The sequence below is a fragment of the Microtus pennsylvanicus genome, chromosome 1 (genome assembly GCF_037038515.1).
Source record: "Microtus pennsylvanicus isolate mMicPen1 chromosome 1, mMicPen1.hap1, whole genome shotgun sequence".
Classification (NCBI taxonomy): Eukaryota; Metazoa; Chordata; class Mammalia; order Rodentia; family Cricetidae; genus Microtus; species Microtus pennsylvanicus.
In genome coordinates, this window is record NC_134579.1 from 30914263 (window position 1) to 30934964 (window position 20702).

Here is a 20702-nt window from a genome sequence, read left to right on the forward strand (position 1 = left end):
TGTGCACTGCCCCGCCCATTACAAGAAGGGCTTGGGATCGAATGTGGGTTTACCCATGCTAGACAAACGCCCTTCCAATGGAGCTACAACCCTAGGACCTGGAAAAGGACTTTTTTAGGTGAGGAAGGCAAGAGGGGTAGAGAGCTGAATCAAATGTTTCAAAGGACGAATTTGAAGAAGAATCTCAGAATGTGGTCTGGGAAGGAAGCAACAGGCAGGCACAACTGAAGGGCAGGAAGCAGGAGCCAGGCTTGTACGAAAGACGAAAGAAGTAGCAGTATGGTAGGGGCTGGGATCTCTAGGAAGTTGTGGGTAAATAAGACATCTTATTTCAGGGCCCAGGTCTCTAATTAAGCATGTGAGGCAGGTTCCAGTATGTGGAAGGCTGCCTTGGGTGAACCTTTGCTGTCTGCAGAGGAAGGAAGACCGGGCAGGGTGAAAGGAGTGTATGTGGGGGGTGCTGTGGGCCCAAGGCTGCATGGCGGGGAAGGGGAGCAGGTATTCAAGAGAGTCTCTGCTTTTGTGAGCATAGCCATGGAAAGTTATGGGCCATAACAGCAAGAGACAAAGGGATTTGCCATATTCCTCCATGCATTACGTCCTGTCTGGAACTCTGAAATGGGATTCAGACCCAAAAAATGGCCTACTTTGCCCCTGTGGATCTAAGATCAGAAAAAAAAATACTTTTCTAGGGACTGCCACTGGCTCCTTTACCTAAAGACGTGGACTTCCTGAGACCCAGAGAAGTGGGAGAGAGGACTCAAGGCCACCGAGAACTCTACCAACTGTTGTGCGGGTCTCAGAGTCCAGATGTGTGTAGGAGGAGGTGCTGGATCCCATGGAGCCCGTCCTCCTGCTAGCTGGTCACCATTGCTGACCACCCTGCAGCGCTGAAGGACATCTGGGCAGCCAGGGAAAAGGCAATGGGCCCCACAACCTCTCTGGTATAAACAGAGAGCAGACGGAGGGGAGGGAGAGGGGAGGCCACACTAAGGAGGGCCCTTAGGTTTAGAAGTTAGGGAGAGGATTCAGCTTGGTCCTCGGGGAGAGGATGTCCTGAAGAGGGGGCCCATGAAGTGTGCTAAAGAATGGGAGGGTACCGGAAGTGGTGGGGAGAAGAACAGGACTGCCACAGGTACTCACTTGTCAGAGAGGGAGGCAGGTAAGGAGTAGTAACTCATAATCAGTTAGTGCCTTGGTCTCCTCCCTGCTCCCCTACTTAGTGTGAGTCATTCCAGAACTTGGATGGGCGAGGGAGCCATGGAGAGACCCTTGCGGCCTGGACTACCCCAGGGAGGCATTGCTTGAGAGGGGGATTTAAAATGGGCAGTGAAAACAGGCTCTGGATGCCAAGTCTTTGGCCTTCAATTGGCTCGAAAAGGCAGTCATGGCTTCTTCAGCCATGCCCTTCTGAAGGTTACATGGTCAGACTAAGTGGGCCCAGTCAGTGGCCTAGGACCCAGAGGGGTTTATAATGAGACTCCCCGAATGCAAGAGTGGCAACAGGAAGCCACGGGCTCTTCACTTGTGTTGACTCTCAGAGTCCCGCGGGTGGCATGCACACCGAGGTCAGAGGCCTCATTGTTCCTGTACACTATGGCCGTTCAGCTGCTGCTGAAAAGCTGTCCCTCTGGGGATGTGTGCTGATGGCTGTCTATAGAGACACAAGGATGGCTGAATCAACAGTGACATGCTAATAAAAGGATGGGCCAAACTTCAAGTCTTGTAAGTCCTCAATCGCCAGTGAACTAAACAGTGTTTGGATTCCCCTGTGGTGCCTCCAAGGAGGAAGTTCAGAGATGGGTTTTGGTTGTAAATGAGTTCTTTGTAGCTCTCACAGGATGGCCACAGGTACCTAAGTCTGGGCAGGTTGCTGGGAGACTGGTGACCTCTCTGGGTCCCCAAAGCATGGTGGCTACCCGTGGGGCAACCACCCAGCATTCCTGTATGGCTTCCATGCTCTGACATCATAGGATGCCGGGGACACTTGCAGAACCCTTGTTTTGCGCCTGTGCCCTGCAGAATCCTGCGAGGATGTGTCTGTCACCAACTGACTAACTCGCCTTCAGAGCCATCGGCCTTGAGGGTGCCAGCCCCGGCCTTGATCCACTGCTGTCTTACAGAGGTTGCTGCCATGGCCAGTTCTGTTGACTTGGTGGGACAGGCAAGCTGAATCGGAATGTGGGGGTCCCATGCTTTGTCACTAAATGAGACATGGGGGGGAGGATCCCCTGCTGTTTCTGTTCCCTCACTAGTGCCAGCAGAGAAAAGGAGGAAAGGGAGGAGACAGAGGGGCACAGCCACCAGGAGGGGGATGGGCTCAGGTTCCCGCACTGGGTGGGTGGGATAAAGGTTACACCCCCCTCTTCATTCTGCCTCTCTACTGCCTGCTGTCCTCACCATGGCTAGAAATCGATTGTCTAAGAGGCCTCTCCTTATGCAAGAGAATGTTTTTCCTAAGGGGGCTGCTGTTGGTATTATGATTTTTTTTATTTTCTAAATATAAAGATAAATTTACAAAGTGGGGGAGGGGATAGGAGTGGGCAGGGAGGAGGGTCCCGGGGTGGGAAAGAATCCAAGTGTCAGCTGACCTCAATATTTCCCAAGTCTTGCCTTGGCTTCTCCAGTCTTCTCCCTCCTACCAACCCCTCCTCCAAGTTCTGAATATGAAAAATAAGCAGCCTGGGCCGGGGATGCGTCTAACAAGGCCCTCATTGTCCTAGACAGGTGTGAGATTGGACTTGATCCGTGGCCAACACCTCCAGCACCAGAGCCAGCCATGGAAGCTGCAAGCGTGCCCCAGCCCTCCAGTAATGCCTCTGCAGCCAGCCAGAGACTCAACAATTTAAGGCTTAACACGCACAACATAAATCAGAGGAGGATGGACCAGCCGACCGGCAGCTTCTTGGGCAGGTGCCTGCAGACTGTCTGCAGATCAGACCCTGCCTGTTTGGGTTATTTGAGACTTCTTTTTTTTTTTAATATAATATAAAGATGAGAAACTGGGTGGAGCTGTGCGTACCGGCACACTGGGGTTTGTCCTATCTTGTCCCAACAGCCCCTCGTTTGCCTGATGGTGTTTTGGAGGGACTTCTCAGGACAGTTCCCTGCGTTACTCCCAAACACTAGGAATGTGTTCCAGCCATCGAGCCGGGAGAGCTGGCAGAGGAAAGCCCAACACTTGGATAAGAGTGTGTGCACCCGAGCAGGTCACTTTACCCCCCCCCCCACACACACACACGAGGCTCCCGTTGCTCATCTATTTCAGGAACAGGCTGGCCATCCCATTCTGTGACACTCATCATTACTGTCAAGTTCAAAGTCGCCACAAGTCTGTTCAGATCAGGTGCAGTCACTATGGGTGGGAGATAAGTTCACTGGATGCTAGGGGCCGGAGCAGATCCTTGGCATTTCCCAGCACACCCTTCACTAAGCTAATCTTATCTTCTTCGGAGACTTGTGTTTCTCAGACCGTGGAGAGGCAAGCCCAGAGTGCAGGTCCCCTGGGAGTTCGGTCACAACTTGTCAAGAGCACACTCTGTGGGTGGTGAAGGTGGAGATGACAGGCCTGCGGGGCTAATTAGGGAAGGGAGTCGGGTCCCCATTCCCTTTTAAAAGCCAGTTAACTATTAAGTAAATACCATTTGAGGGCCAGAATGCTAGAGTTCTCATCTTTCTCAGTTAAGGAAGGGGGCCAGAAGCTGCCCGTCAATGCGGGACAGGGCTCTCTGGCATCGCAGGGAGGATGGTGGCCGATCTTTACAAACTCCAGGGCAGCTTTTGATCTAGCCATCTAAGACCTGACTCTGAATTCATGGGCAAAGATCTGGCTGTCATAGGGACGCCTCTACACCCAGGTCTCAGGTCACTCCCTCTCATGGCTACTCAGTCTTCTGAGAGTAAATGACCTGAGATTGGCAGCCGCATTCTGAACTGGGTTGAGGGGAGGCATCTCCTACCCCTCCCAGCCTAGGGCCTGCCAGAGCGGCTGGCGCTCCCACAGCTGTGGCCCAGCTACCCCACACACCTGTTTGCTGTCCTCTTCTTGGCCTGAAAGCCTGGGCCACAGTGGCAAGCAGGCTTAAATTTAGGGCAGGGCTTTTGGGGGAGGGAGATCAGCAGAGGGAGGTAGTTACTTAAAATCGCACAGGGAGATGAAACCGAGTTCAAAGGAATCGTTCTGTAGATGGTTCATTAAAAGCACGGAAGAGCCGGTCCATTCACACACAGGGAAGCAAAGGGAAGGGGGAGGGGCAGCCTCTGCCCACTGCCCACGTGGTCCCTGGGTTCAGGAAGTGACCTGTCAGCTTGTTGCAGCTGTCGGTAGGGCTGGTACTATGTGTTTGCACCGAGGAGGGTGAGAAAGGCTGTGTACCCTTACTCAGATAAGAAAAATACAGTCAAGTTCCTTCTTTAAGAATAAAATTCAACATTAAGAAAAGAAGAAAAAGGATCATAAGAAACTAAATCCTATCCTCTCCCTAGGCCAAAAACACATTTCAAGAAAAGGCTGAGTAAGGCTGAGCTGTTCCCATAGGACAGGCCTCAATACAAAAGGACAGACTCATGCTAGGAGACCTTAGCTGTAGATGGGGCCCACAGTAGAAAGTCTCTGGGCCTTTAGAGGGGTGGTGGGGGTGGGCGTAGGGGGGAAGAGGCCCCAAGCAAAGACATCTATAAGTCCTTTCAACCTTGATAGTTTATATTCTCGTATGGCCTTGTGGGATAGTAACTATGGATTGTCCCATCTGAGTTTATCCATGGAACCAAAGCTCAAATCACATTCCCCTCTATTCTCGCCAAAGCTGCCACTGCTTCTGAGGACTACGGGGAAGAGGTCATTGTCATGGAGTGGCCGTGAACCTCATAGGGCAGGACTGACGTGGAACCCCCAGACAAGCCAGCAGAGCCAGCAGTGAGAGCTGGAGTTGTAATGAGAGTTACAGGAAAGACAGGAGCATCTCCTGGGTGCCATGATCAGCGCATCCCAGAATGCATCACAGCCTCAGGGAAGGGTTTGTGCAAGAATGAGAGGAAACGCTCAGTCGGGCTGTGTGCCGGGCATCCAACGCTCTGTGTGTGTTGACTTAGTTGTCAGGAGCATCCAAAGTCCATGGCTAGGTGCAGACCATTTTACAAAGAGAGCCGGTGGCACAGGGACTCAAGGGCTTCTTGCAGGGTCACATGACAAGGAAGGGCACAGCGTGGGGTCTGAATCCCGAAGCATTATGGATCTGCATTAATTAGGCTTTCCTAACATCACAGGCTCCCCTAGGCCCCTTGTTTGTTCTGGGTTCCCTCTGACGACTAGATATGAAGACTCTTCTGTGCTGGCTCATGCAATGGATGGACAGAGGGTTTGGTCTTTTGCCTTGCCATCTCTAGGCTGGTAACTTCTCCAGAGGAAGCCATACATAGACAGGGAGAAAGTCTAAGAGTAAGAACCACACTACAAAGGTCCTGCACAGCAGTGGTTCTCAACCTATGGGGTCACCTAAGACCACCAGAAAACAGGGATATTTACAGCACTATTCATAATAGCAGCAAAAATACATTATGAAGCAGCAATGAAATAATTTTATGGTTCGGGGTCACCACAACATGAGGAACTGTGTTAAAGGGCCACAGCATCAGGAAGGTTGAGAACCACTGCCCTACGGTGTCCTCCCACTCCAGGGTGGGAAAGAATCAAATAGGAAGTCCGGAAAAGATGCTGGCCCAGGAATAACAAGGCTCCCTTCCGCTTCCACCTGAACTGGCTACCCATAATTTTATACAAATCCAATTTCAAAGTCATGCTTTGTAATTTATGGAAAATCATATTAAATTAGACAGATCTATGTCTGGGCAATGGCTTCTCTCATTTAACAACATATGGTGCCTCAGAGCTTCTGGGAGCCTGATCACACAGCAAAAGGTATCATCTCCCCCCTCCCCGCAAAAATACTGTCTGTCAATTAGAGGCAGGAGGGTGGGGGCCCTGGGACATCTCAATCAGTTTCCCTGAAAGTGTTAGGGGTGACTGTCATTCCTTCAAGATACTGTATTCGGGATTACAGAATGTTTAGGACCAACCAGTGACTCACTTGCATGATGAAGAGGCCTAGGACACTTATGAAAAACAGTGCCAGGGGCGGGAAGACGGTCAGTCAGCCAAGGGTTTACCTCACTAGTGTGAGGTCCCAGGTTGATCCTCAGAACCCATATAAAAAGCAGGGTGTGGCGGCACAGGACTGTAATGTCATGGCAATGGTGCTTTCATGGGACATCATGGGTGACATGGGAGGTAGAGAGAGGAGATCCCTGAAGTTTGCTGGTCCTTTGGCCTAACCTACTTGGCAAAGCTCAAGGCTAATAAAAGACCCTGTCTCAAGCAAATGTGGCAGTTATTTGAGGAATGACCACCGAGGCCATCCCCTGACCTCCAGACACCCGAGGCTGGCCTCTGACGTTCATGCACACATGTGTGCATATATCTGCCCATATGCATCCTACCGGAAAGGTACACACGGAGAGAGGAGGGGAGGGGGGACAGAGAGAACTGTGTCAGGTGACAAGACAAGGAGCTAGCCAAATTGAACCTTCTAGGTCTGTGGTTCTCAACGTGTGGGTCTCGACCCCTTTGGAGAGCTGAGCTTTCACAGGCATCTCCTAAAACCATCAGCATATCAGATTTGCGACAGTTACAAAATTACAGTTATGAGGTAGCAATGAAAATGATGTTATGGTTGGTGGGTCCCCACAATGCGAGGAACTGTATTAAAGGGTTGCAGCGTTAGGAAGGTTGAGAACCTCTGGATGAGGTGTCATCTGTCTGCGACCTGTGCCAGAGTGTTGGTGGTGGGCAGTAACCAGATCACCCGTTCTAGTCTCCTCTACCAGCATAAACTGTGATGGCTCTCCTGCCGCCTTCCTTGTGATCAGCTTCGTTGGTTCGACGGCTCTGGCAGTAATCAACCCACAGGTGCAATCACCAACCTACGCTGCAGGTTTCAAGTTGAGGGTGGGAGTGGAGTAGGATCAAGTCTGAAAACTCTGGGCTCCTTCTGAAGATAGCAGCCTGGCTGGAAACCCCACAGCAGCGCATCCTCAGACTGGGGCAGCTGGGGATGGTGTGTGGAGTAGGCAGAACTGACCTTGAGACAAGACGTCTAAATAAACCACTTAGTGGGCAGAAAAGCCGAGTCAAGCCCTTGAGTGTGGGCTGACTTTTACAGATATTTTAATAACTTTATCATTCTATAATTTGCCATCTGATATGTGCAGAGAGACGTGCTAATGGAGAGGGAGTGGCCGCAGCGCTGCGGGTGTCCCGTGAGACTTCATAAAGCAACCATGTTCTCTCCCCTTGGAGGAGCGGCAACGCTGAGAAGTGCAGCTCGCCCGTCTCGTTAGCTCCTGTTCCCTTTTTATCTCAAGATGCTCTCTTAAAGCCACTAAAGAAGCCCTTCAAACCATGCGAAGGGGAAACAGCCACGGTTTAGCTTTGAGCCTGGGCTCTGGCCGTGGAATGACTCAGGCAGAATGTGCGGAGCCCTGGGGGAGCCTCCTGCCAAAGTAGGTGCTGAGAATTGATGAAGCTGGGGACTTCCCTAAGGGGTGAGCCACTGCACCCATGAGAACAGTGCTTCAGACATCTTCCCTCCCTGGGGAAGTTTGGCTTTTATTCCACCAATGGGGTCTCTCCTCATCCCAGGAGCAGATCGATTCTAACATATCCTCTGCCACACTCCCAGGACTGGCTGGTCACCAGCTGCCCAAGTCTTGATAAGCGTAACTGTGTTAAATTCTGGAACCCCAAATTCAGTGGCCCAAGTCTATAGTGATATTTTATTTGTTTTAATAAATAAAGCTTGCCTGAAGATCAGAGGGCAAAGTTAGCCACACAAGTCAGCCATACAGGCCAGGTGACATCTTTAATCCCAGCAGCCACACTAGTTATCCATACAGACCAGGCAGTGGGGGCAGACATCTTTAATCCCAGCAGCCACACTAGTTATGCATAGAGGCTGGGCAGTGGGGGCAGACATCTTTAATCCCAGCAGCCACACTAGTTATCCATACAGACCAGGCAGTGGGGGCAGACATCTTTAATCCCAGCAGCCACACTAGTTATCCATAGAGGCTGGGGAGTGGGGGCAGACATCTTTAATCCCAGCAGCCACACTAGTTATGTATAGAGGCTGGGCAGTAGTGGCGCACGCCTTTAATCCCAGCACTAGAGAGGAATATAGGTGGGAGGAGACAGGAGCTCATGCTTTTTTCAGTCTGAAGATTTCATAGAGGGAGGTAAGAGCTTTCTAGTAGCCTGGCTGCTCTGCTTCTTTGATCTTTCAGCTTTCCCCTCAATACCTGACTACAGGGTTTTATTATTAATATCAACTAGAATTCATGCTACACGCGTCAGACTGTGTAAGAGAGATAAGATGGCAGGAAGGAACAAGGGATGACCGGGTCTCATGCCATCCCATAGCTGTTGGATGACGTGGAATGGGCACGACCCTTCCACCTGTATGATTTCCTTAGAGGAAATGCCCGAGTTGTGTTTAAAATCAAGGCCTACCCTCCCAAAACTGTGAGGTCATGATCCACGGAGATCAGAATTGGACAGTGATAGTTCAAGTCTTGCAAATACATCTGTAAGGTTCTAAGCCTTGTGTGTGCCCAGAGGGTGATATCAAGTAATAATGATGCCCAGGGTAGCAAGATTTCAAGCTGAGTCAGAGAAACACATCCCCTCTGGCCAGCCTGTCCCACCAATGGCTTAGTGGCTCGATCTAGCACCTGAGCCATGGTTCTGTTTGCTCCTGAAATGCCTCTACTTTTAAAATGGTAAGCACTGCTCAAAGGAGCCTGCATGGGCTGGAAGGCAGCCTAAAGACCCTCCATCACTTGGAAACAGAAATCAATAGAACAAGGAAGGAGCATGGTCCCCACCCCCTTCTTTCTTGCTCTGTTCCCAGGCCAGCACAGAGAGGCGGAACATAAACCTGACTGATCAGTGTTTGTTTTTCGGGTGAGTCCTATTCTATTTTTCTCATTATTAGTTTGTCCTATTGACTGTGGCTCATAACTGAATCACTAGCATTGACACAGAAAATGTCCTGCCAGGAAGAGATCATGGGAGATGCAAGGTTTGTCAGTGATGACCGCATTTGCAGGCTTTCTGTGATCCCTACCTTTAATCTCCATAACCATCAGCCGTTCTGTGGCTCCACAGGCATATGCTTAATAATAATATCAAAAGTCTCTGTGGGACCAGAGAGTGTGGAAGCAGGGTAGACACCAGGCACTAGGCAGTTGTCGGCTAGAAGGCAAGTGACACCCTGTGCCTTGGTCCATCGTCCCTGGAGTTCGGATGGCTGTCCTGAGAGGGAATGAGGCCAAGGCAGACTGATGAAGCCTTGCAGAGTCAAGAAGAAACCTACAATAGCCAAACCGGAGCAGACCTGTGCTTACAAAGCCACCACTGGGAGAACTCCTCGGTGGCCAGGCTGTGGTTCATCTTAGTTTTACAAGGTTCTCTTGGGCCAAACTTCCGATAAACTTCATAAGACTTCACAGCTATGGTCAAAAACTCTTTCTTAAACCCCCAAACTTGAAAGGCTACCTGTAAGTGATTTGTGACTTGGCGTGATGAGAGATTCAAAGGAAATCAGCGTCCCTTTGGAATGGGTGTCTAGTTGACAATACCCTGTGCTAAAGCCACTGGTTGCTTCAAAACAACAGGAACATGCCTGACTGCGGCATGGCCTTGTCTAGAGGTCAAATTCTTGAGTCCATCCCAACTGGCTGGCGTTGGTCTTCCTGGCATTTTCATTTCTCTGCTCACTGCTGTCTCTGTGATCACTGGATTTTGGAGTCTAGAGTAGGAGGACCCCTGTCTCCTATATTTTGATCTGGCTTTGAACCCCACATATTGGAAAAGGCCCCCCTTCTCCACCACAGTTGAGCCTTTGGCTCCATCTGTATAGGTGATCTAGAAAGCACTGGGAAATAATTGATCTTATCTAGAAATAAGAAACTGTACTCTCCTGCCTGGGAGCTGAAAGAATCATGGCACTGGGCTCCAGCAAATGAAGGGCTGAGATGCCAGTGTCCAGATGACGTGACTGGGACACACAGGCGTGAGCTCATATTTACCTGGATACCAGGTCTGCTCTGGGGAATGGATAGGGAAATTCCTATTGAACTGATCAAAATACACTGATTAACGTTCTGATAATATCTATATTTTAGTGTTGATCTAATGGTGGCATCAGAAAAGACAGGGACATATTCTAACCTCTAGATCATGACTAGAATCTTATATGGAAAGGAGTGGTCTTTTATATATGTAACTAAGTGAAGGACCTTGATGCTTTCGTGAACGACTTGGGTTTGAATCCAATGATGTTTGGCCTTTTAAGAAGCAGAGGGAGAGGGGCTGAGGAGTTAAGAGCACTGGCTGTTCTTCCAGAGGACCAGGGTTCAATTCCCAGCCCCCATATGGCAGCTGACAACTGTTTGTACCTCCTGTACCAGGGAATCAGACATGCTCACACAGACCTATGTGCAGACAAAACACCAATGCACATAAAATAAAAAATAAATAAATTATTTTAAAAAGAAGGAAGAAGCAGAGGGAAAGACAGAACAGAGAAGCTCAGGTAAAGAGAAAACCAGAGGGGTGAGATGCAGCCATGAGCCAAGGAGTGCCTGGAACTGGCAAGAACTAGAGGAGACAGAAAGAGCCTTCTCTTGGGCCTTCAGAGGAAGGGCTGTCACACGCTGCCTTAATGTTAGAACACGTAGCCTCCAGTCTTGAGAGAATAAATTCTCATTGTTTAAAGTCACTAAATCTGTGGCCCAGGTCTGTGTCAGCCACAGAAGACCACCAGAGCTGCTACTGTTGACGCAGACTGCAATAGTGATCAGTCAGGGATGGCATTCTGTGCCTGGTGTTTCTGTGTCCTCAAGACCGACAAGAACATCTCCCACTCTCGTTTTGCAAGGAAGAAGATGGAGACTTTAATAGGTTAAACTTCTTGCTCACGGTTCTAGGGCGTCTGCAGTCACCAGGCTGTGCAGGTTTGTGGCAGTGCGCCTCCTTCCTAGCAGTTGAGAACGTGTGCCTTTCAAAGCCTCTGCATTTTAACAGCCCTATTCAGTAAGTACACAGATGACCACTTTGTAACGTCCCAAGGACACCGTTTAGTGCACCTGTGCGCAGCTTCCAGATTAATTAGCATCAGGGAGAACTTCAAAATCTCGGCAGACCCGGGAAGGAATATTTGATCACTGAGACCGAGACCCACAGTAAATTATTTTCCCTTGTAATCAGAAAAGGTGTCCTCAAGGGACTAGGAGGATCTTGAGAACATGGGTGGACCTCTCTGAGTATCGCTCGTGAACCGATTTGGAAACCAGGTCCTATTAAACCATGGTTTTGGATTACAAAGGTGGTGTCAGTTTAAGTGGTAAGTGATTCTCTGAAGGGCTGATTAAGTATTTGGGACAAGGTCAATACATAACACATCAAGGTCATGCACACTGCATTGTTTTAGGGACCTTGGTGCTGCACCTGTGCCTATCCTTGAGGTGACAGACTGTTTTAGCCGTCTCATGCTCAAGAGACGAGAGACCAGGAGGAGAGGATGGCAAGCCCAGCTCCTGCCCAAACATTCTCTTTCGGATATGCTCAGAAGCCCAGTCTTCCAATTGGCTTTCTTTTCTCCCCACTTTTAAAGATAAAGTGCTTCCAGAAGATGACACAGTAAGGCACCCAACATAGGTCCGATGACGCCAGCATCGGCCGCAACATCTAATTACAGTGCAATGCCTCATCCGGGTGTCCTATGGGGTGGCTAGCCCAGCACCTCACGATGCCTGCCAGCCCAGTAGCGCACCAGTCTCCGAGCCGGGCGCACGGGCTCATCTTTCCCCACCACCTTACCGCATGCACCTTCAAAAAGGTCTGGATTTGAGTCCATCACTTACGATGCTGGACGTGGTAGGAAATGTTTAACCTCTGAGCTGAGAGCTCTGCATTTCTGTTTGTATACCACCCCACAGGATGGCCGAGAGAAAAGGACATGCGGACGGGGAAATCTGAGCTGTGCCCAGACATCGCAGTGAAGCCAAGGAAAGTTAGACTTTATAGCAAGAGGCTTAGCTTGCTGGTCTAATAATGTCTCTGGTTTGGGGGTTTCTGTGTCAGTATCTTTACACGTCATCCTCATCTCCAGGGAAAGGCGGAAGCCATGCCACCTTCTAAACCAGAATCTGAGACTCCACATGACTCACCGGGTTGCCCAGAGTCATCTCTGGGTGGGAGGTCTGAGGGCACAGGCATCATTACCCCAGAACTCTAATCTGTCCCCTCCCCGGCTGTAAAAGGACCGTAGCAAAGGCCTGAAAGCTGGCGGGAGGCATTCGCGATGGTGTCCTGACTTGTGTAAACCACGACAAAATGTAAGCCGTGACAAAATGGCTTTCTGTTCCACTTTTAGGCCTGCGCAGATAGGAAGCTGAGATTAACCTCAGCTCTTTTAAAATTAAAACCACAACAAACAAACAGTGGTTGGGTGGCATGGCAACCTCCCCCCCCCCCCCCGTCCATCCACATCCCACGGCACGTCACTGGAGATTTCTACTGGGTAAGGTAAGGAAGGGTGATATTCCATACCCAAGATCCTCTGCTGGCAGAGCAGAGGGGTGGGGTGGGGTGGCTCCGGCCTGGCAGTCCCCCACCTCTCCATAGACCTCTGGCAGTCACCGGCATCTCTGTGAAGCTGGAAATCATCCCTGTGTCTGTATGGTGCTCCTCAGCTCTGAGCACTTCTGGGACCATTTCCTTAAAATTGTCAGAGCGTCATGAACCGTGCTGTGTGGCTCAGGTAGACATGGGTGCCCTGGGGCTAAACCTGGACATTAACTGTCTTTAATGTCAGGAGCAAAGTGAAGGACTGGTCTGTTACATTATCCCTGTTAATGTTTGGAATTCAGGGGATGGGGAACCATTTGAGAGTCTACTCAAAACTAGACTTGTATAAAATAGTATTTTCTTGTAGGGAAAAAGAGAGAGGAGAGGAAGGAGAAAAAGGAAGGAGAGGGGAGAGAAACAGACTGTGGGCGTGGTGGTGGAGAGAACACAGGGAAGGGTTTTACATGCTATATCGTGAACACAGATCTAAAACTGTGTCTGTCATGGGGCGAGTAATCCCTGCATATCAAATTCATATACTGCAGGGGGAAAAACCCAAAATCCAGTCCACACATCTTCTGAGAGTAGCAGTCAGGCCTCTAGAACACTCTGAGATCAAGTTACAATGTAGAGAGCCACAGACACCCACCACCTGCCCATGGCAATGTCTCCCATGCCTGAGTGGGCTGCTCCAAAGGCTCAGGACACTCCTGAGCACCAACCACCCTCGGCTTTTGCTAGGGAATGGCATATAAGACAGTGAAAACGGGTCAGGTTCACCGAGCCAGCCGAGGAGACACTGAATTTGTTCCCACGTGACTCGGTTTTGCATTGGCTTTAAAAACCCTTTCTTGTTTGGGTTTGGCTTTCTGCATGCAAAAGGCCAATCTCATTCCCAGCCACAAGTGGTGAGTACAGCCACCAGAGGCCACAAGAACAGAGCCCTCGCCTCGGTTTTCACACACGGACTCCCAGAAAAGACACGTGGAGCCAAATGATTTCAAACACAAGACAGAAGAATCTCCTGGAAAATTTCATTCTCCTCGTCCCCAAGACCGTCTATGACCCTAAAATGTCACCATAGAAATACACTGTGGGCTCTCTGGGAAGTTAGTGTCAATGTTTTGAGTGATTAGTCATTAAGCAAAAGAAATGAAGAATTTTGTGGGGCCTACACACCCTAAAGACAGCCTAACTCTTTGTTCCACTCATGCAGAGGAGAGGCACACTATGTGGTGATGTTGGCCACATCGCATGCAGCTCAGGTCGGCCTCAAGCTAGCTAGGTAGCCAAGGCCAGCCTTGAACTCTTGACCCTGCTGCCTACACCTCCCAAGTTCTGGGGCATAGACTCTATTTACACTCTGGAGAGCGTGAGCTCTTGTGAGGCCTGCATGTGTTTCTCCTCAAAGAGAGCAATTTGCTCCGAAGCCCTCTCTCACACATAGAGATTGCTGTGTGCCCCATGTGGAGCACAGGGGAAGCTAATCTTTGCTTTCTGTGAGAAGCGGTGCCCCACGCCTGATGCCAGCCCTTGGTCCCTTTCTGCAGATTGGCCGCATCCTTTCCTTTGGGGCGAATGAGCCTGCATCTCTGCAGGAGTGTTACTGCAAGCATATCATATCCAGCTGTGTCCCACCTGGCACAGGAAGAACACCGCTCAGATATTATAATGGTATCTCTGAGCAAACAGCTGCCGGCGTCAGCGGCCCTACGGCGTAAATGCACCATGAGTGCTATCTAACTTGGCACAGAGGGCCTATGCAGCTATTGCATCTTACAGGTCTGTGCAGTTTTTGCTGCTTACAGTGCTTTTGCAGTTGGTGACTGCCCCATGGAGTGAAAGGAACTCACAGCCCTGATCTGAAAATACTGTGCTGGATACAGTCACATACATGCCTGCCTCCTGTTCTTTATAGTGTGCAAAGAACAAATATTAGATGCAAACTCCACATAAGATCAGAAGACAACAAGAACTGGAGAGCTCCTCACTTTCACCTTTCTAGATGTGTATATGTGTACATTTATACATACATACATACATACACACATACATACAAAAGTGTATGGCTTCAATACTAATTAATGGGTAGGTAAGAAAACAACATAACTTAAAACCCTCATCTGCTTATATACATATACACAGGCAGCTCTTTGTATCTGCAGGCTCTCTAGCTAAAGACTGAACCAACGGTGGGCTGACAATAGTTTTCTAAAATGTACACATGCCGAAAATAAATTTTTGTTATGAAACCCTAAATGCTAGAATTTTGCGGTTGTTAACTGTTGTTTCTGTAGTATTGTATCAACAGCGTACCGGATGCCAGCAGCAATGAGGGATGCACACTGTGCTAGGACCTATGATATAAGTGCTGGGGCACTGTGGATTTGGGTCCCTGGAACTGATACTCCACAGGTACCAAGGGATGCATGTATACATCCACAAACACACACGATGGATGTCCATAGCCATGTGTACATCCACTAACATACATGATGTCCATAGCCATGTGTATATCCACTAACACACATGATGTCCATAGCCATGTGTATATCCACTAACACACATGATGGATGTCCATAGCCATGTGTATATCCACTAACACACATGATGGATGTTCATAGCCATGTGTATATCCACTAACACACATGATGGATGTCCATAGCCATGTGTATATCCACTAACACACATGATGGATGTTCATAGCCAAGTGTATATTTACTAACTTACATGATGTCCATAGCCATGTGTACACCCACTAACATACATGATGTCCATAGCCATGTGTATATCCACTAACATACATGATGTCCATAGCCATGTGTATATCCACTAACACACATGATGGATGTTCATAGCCATGTGTATATCCACTAACACACATGATGGATGTCCATAGCCATGTGTATATCCACTAACACACATGATGGATGTCCATAGCCATGTGTATATCCACTAACATACATGATGGATGTCCATAGCCATTCAGTCAAGAGAGAAACTTCTCAGTCGAGAGAAACTCAACAGGCGAAACACCGAGACTCCGCTTTTCTAATAAGCTCCCACTGGAGGCCGTGGCTTTCAGGAGTGCCCTTGGAGCGCCCAGGGGAAGCCCTGGCAGCCTGGGTGGGCTCTGTGCCCAGGACTTCAGCAAGGACCGAGGGCAGTGGGCTCCAGGGGGTACTTACCCTGCATCTGACTCTGAGGCTGCGGGTTAAAGGCAGTGGAGTGGTTCAAGGAGGCCCGAGGGTTGGGCGTGGGGGCTGGGTGGTGCGGGCTGACCCTCATGGCCGTGCGCCGCAGCTGCTCCAGTTCACTGAGCCTCTCGGAAAAGGACAAACTCCCGGGCTTGGTCTCATCTAGTTTCTGCCGATGTCCTAGTGTAGGGACCGGGAGGGGAAGGGAGGAGGAGGGAAGGGAGGTAGGGAAGGAGGGAGGGAGGGAAGAGATCAGAAAACGCATTGTGGAGGGGGTCTTTTCTTATCATCCCCCCTCCCTTCGCCCCCAAGGTGAGCTTGTTGGAATTGCTGCTTGGGCTGGGGGCCCAGGGCCATCCTTCATCACACTGGCCCCTGGGCGTTCCCTTAGTCTGGGACTGGGCATGCACCCAGCTCTCTGCGTGTATCCCAGGTGGGCAGAAAGAGAGATACTAGGGAGTGGAACTGATTACAGTGGCCTGGGAAAGAAGCCGGTTGCTTGTTGGCTGTTGGCCACAGGCTGAGGGCTGAACCATGGCAGCCAAGAAAGGTGGCCTCCCCTGGGGTCATGAATGCCCTGACGTCTTGCAAACCCTACCAGAAGCAGGTCTGAGCGGTACCAGAGTGGGCTGTGGAGCTCAGCAGCATGCCCCTTCAACAGGAAATTGGGTGCAGCTGCAAACCCACAGCCTAGGGGGGAGATTTCCTGTTACAGGCAGATATGCACAGGGCAGCCCTGTCCCAGGCCCTTCCTCCTTCATACAGGCTCCCTGAAGCATCCTTTCTCTCTGAAGCCCACTCCCTGGACACATCCCTAAGAGGGAAGAGGCAGAAAGGTGCAGCCTAGGCCTGTTTTGATATTCCTGGTAGGCCCGCCCTCGGGAGCCCAGAGGGTGTGGCCAGTTGGCCTGCAGAGCTTCCCAGAGGCCAGAGAGTGAAAGTGGAGTGGGGAGACTGGCTGTATGGGCAGTAGGTGTCCCTATCACCATGGACGAGCTAGCAGGGGCATTCACATGGACCACCAGGAGGGCTCCAGGTTTCCCTCGTCCCTTCTAAACTGTCATTAAACTAGAGATTATAGCCGAGTCCGGCCTCCCACACAGGAACGAGCACAGCCACAGATGACTTGGGAGAGCCATTGCTCTTTAAGGAGGCCAGCTCACCCTGAAGGTTTATTTGACTGTGCCACAGCTCTCCCAGGCAGTGGTCACACAGCCTCAGTGCAAGACAGGAGAAGCCACTGACTTCTACCCATAGAAAAGGCTGCTTCTGGAACCCATCCCAACCGGAAGCTCGACAGAGGACCCTGGACAGCATTCTCCCAGCACAGGGTAGGAGCCAGGCTATGAAAGGTACCCTCCCTGCCCCCCGGTTCCCAATTGCTACAATTATAAAATTAAGTTGTAGAAGTTGTGTTATGGTTTCAAATCCCCGCGGCTTGCCGTCTCTTCCTGCTGCGGGCCCCCTTGGCACCGCCGACACAGTCTCAAATTCCAGGCCAGAAAAAGGGCCTACTATATTGCAGTGATTTTTATCACTAACAAGACCTGTTTGGCTCCGAACGGAGGAAAATGCTCAAGCATAATATTTGTGTAGTGCACATGCAGAGTTCCCTCCTTCCACGTATCACCAAGGCAAATCTGGACTGTCACTCAGAGAGGCAGCTCTCAACACTCGCCTCAGACACAAACACCCTGAGTCACGCAGGCTCAGACGGCGTACATGTGAGAGGCCTCTCAGAGGCCGAGTATTTTAAGCTCTGTGGACAAAAGAGGCCAAGTCCCTGACTGCCTCCTTCATCTTTTTACCAGCAGTACAAAAACTTCTTTTTCTAGAACCTTCTACTTCAGTCAGCCATAGCACAAGCCGTTTGGTGTGCAGCCTTCTCTGGCTCTTCCCCCCTCTTTGGTTGTGACAGAGTCCCACTCCTCACCACACTGAAACGCCTCAGGCTCTCTCGCAGGGAAACAATCCCGGCTCTAAAGCCATTAAAGCGTGGTATGGCCCCTTGGTGTGCCTACTATGGTCGGTCTCATGCCAGTTAGGGACTGAGAATGGGGGAAACATGACTTGGGAGAGCTGTGCCGCCTAAGAAAGAATGTGGACCAACAGGGCTTCCAGCAGGGTTTGTCCGTGTCCCGGCTTCACATTCTGAAAGCACCCAGTGGCTTGCTTTGAAGAACCCTGTGAAGGTCAGTGTGTGTGTGTGTGTGTGTGTGTGTGTATGTGTGTGTGTGTGTGATGATGATTGTGAATTCAGAACACTTAATGTGCTGGTGTCTCTGGCCAGCCTTTGATAGGTGGCTATTGGAGGCCCTGCCTCTATAAATTTGGGGACCAGGCCGGGCAGTGGTGGCACACACCTTTAATCTCAGCACTGGAGAGGCAGAGGCAGGCGAATCTCCATGAGTTCGAGGCCAGCCTGGTCTACAAGAGCTAGTTCCAGGACAGGCTCCAAAGCTACAGAGAAACCCTGTTTCAAAATACCAAAAAACAACAACAACAAAAAACCAAACAACAACAAAAACCAACGAACCACCCAACCAACCAAACAAACAAAAACCGTGGGGACCTGGTCACTGAGAACCCAAACAGGAATAAGCCATCTGGGGCAAGCCACTGTGTGGCCAACACATGTGACATTATTTATTTTTATTTCTCTCCCTCCATTACTCGATGGTTTAAAAAAAGTTCTAATGCGCGAGCTGTTTTGGTACGAGCTGACACCTGCCAAAATTGTAGTCATTTACAGAGATTAGCTGATGACTGTCTGCTTTGACAGGAATGCCGGGGCATAGCTCGCCAAGCTCTGCCTAAGCCCCGAGAGTCTTGCACTGGCTTTAATGCTTAGGGTTGGGGAATAGCTCATTCCACACTCTCCCCATGTGCATTCTGGGAGACTGTAAGGAAAGGTGTTGCCTGGGAGGAAACCTGACCCCCATGTTCCCAGGGAGTTAGAGAGTTATAGCACCAGGACACTTGTGAAGTGGAAGACATTGTCAAGTTCAAGGTGTGGTCCTGAAGCATTTACAGCAGAGAGGCCAGGAACACCTATTCCCTCCTGAAATCATCAGGCTTTGTGGGCCAAGCAGCAATATTTTCGTGGAATATAGGAGCTTCCGATAGAAACCTTCAGGCTGGGGGAAAATGAATGCTTTATATCTCCAGTTTCTGGAATCCATGTGCCATTAAAATATCAATTTGTCCCTGAATTCTAAACACAGGAGCATGGGAAATGCCCACTATGAAATCTGCTCTCCATTCTTACTGATTACTGGGCCCTGGAGGAAAGCAAGGCATTCAACACTGGAACAAACCACTGTGGACTGTGCAGATCTAAACCCACACACGCTGGTAGCCTGAATTTCAAGTTCACTGGGAGTCAGGTTCTGGGGTACGGCTTCAAGCTGGGGCTACCTCAAGACTAAATGTACATTTTACTGATGTTCACACACAGACTTGAAAGGGACCCACAAATCTATTATTATTTTTTTTACATATTTTCGGAGAGAAATACTTCTCAAAATGTTATTATACATGCAAAGTCATCGGAAAACAATAAAAGTGGAAAAAGAAACACATAAAAAATAAACAAGCACCCTCTGGGGCATTTGTTTCATCTTAAACAGATCTCTGTGGTTCCCTGAGGTGGCTGCCTCAATCAAGGCATGCCTAAAGTTATCATATTTTATGACAGACAGTGAAGCCAATTGTCACTTTTCTTCTGTTAAAACTGAGTGGAAAAAGCATGCATAACTCTACAAATCTCAGCTGCCTTTTCCAGGATGCCACTTTGGTCTGTGGCTGTAACTGTAATACAGCATCTGATCCTTTGTGAAAGGCAACAAGGTGAAATTGCCACCTTTTCCTGGAAACTTTTGATTACCCAGTCTATATGGTAGCTCGTGGTTCTGATAGGAGCTTAGCGGTGTTCTTGATGGATTACATGGTATATAAAAGCCTTGTCATGGCGATCAGATGGGAAAAGTTTGTGCAACATGACCACACTGAAGATGCTCTCTCTCTCTCTCTCTCTCTCTCTCTCTCTCTCTCTCTCTCTCTCTCTCTCTGTGTGTGTGTGTGTGTGTGTGTGTTTGTAAATTGTGGTTCTCCTAAAAGAAAAGGTGAATATTGTGCATTCACTAAGATGACTTCTACATTTTAGAAAATATCTTTCAGTCAGTCCAACACTAGCTACGTGATCTGGGTATAAAAGGCTTATTCTGCCTTTGATTGGTGGCAGTATTAGGACTGGGGATAAGCAAGCACAGCTAACAGTTCCCCTTCTTTTGTCGCAGCTGGTGGCTAACTTCCAGGGTCATTAGGGTTTTAAAGTAGCAGCACTGAGTGCAGTGGTGACCCTTCCTTGAACTGTCCTGCAGGTAGCAAACAGGCCTTCTGTCCAGCAAACCAGCCAACTTCCAGTTAATTTAACTGTTGAGAAACATTGTCTAATATTCCATGCCCTTCAGATATTACAGAGCTCAGTGAGAGACCAATTACTAGCGTTCACAAGACCCCGAGTTTCACCTCTAGTATTGCAAAAAGTGAAAAGAAGGAAGAAAATGTTCCAGTTTAGTAAACATTTAAATTAATTAAATTACATTGAAATCAATTCACATACTATACATAAAATACGTAGTATGTATGCTAATATAGACCCTAATGCATTTTATATATGTGTGTCTTTATAGATGGTCTAATGGTATATGAACAGAGACAGTTTCATTTCCCCCCCTCTTAATTTCCTCTCATGCCACAGTGCTAAGATAACAGGACACAGATGCCACACTGGAGAACCAGAGATGGGCCAGAGAAAT

General features: G+C 49.3%; 1 protein-coding gene across 3 annotated transcripts in view; it reads right to left on the reverse strand.

The window, feature by feature from the left end:
- The window catches only part of Runx1 (RUNX family transcription factor 1), a 220832-nt gene that overhangs the window by 24589 nt on the left and 175541 nt on the right, over positions 1-20702 (reverse strand). For 2 of the 3 annotated variants that reach the window (XM_075960504.1, XM_075960514.1), the window contains exon 6: positions 15874-16062. The exons of the other annotated variant lie outside the window; for it this stretch is intronic. In XM_075960504.1, coding sequence (XP_075816619.1) covers positions 15874-16062 — 189 coding nt within the window. The remainder of the gene's footprint in view (positions 1-15873; positions 16063-20702) is intronic. 3 annotated transcript variants of the gene reach the window in all.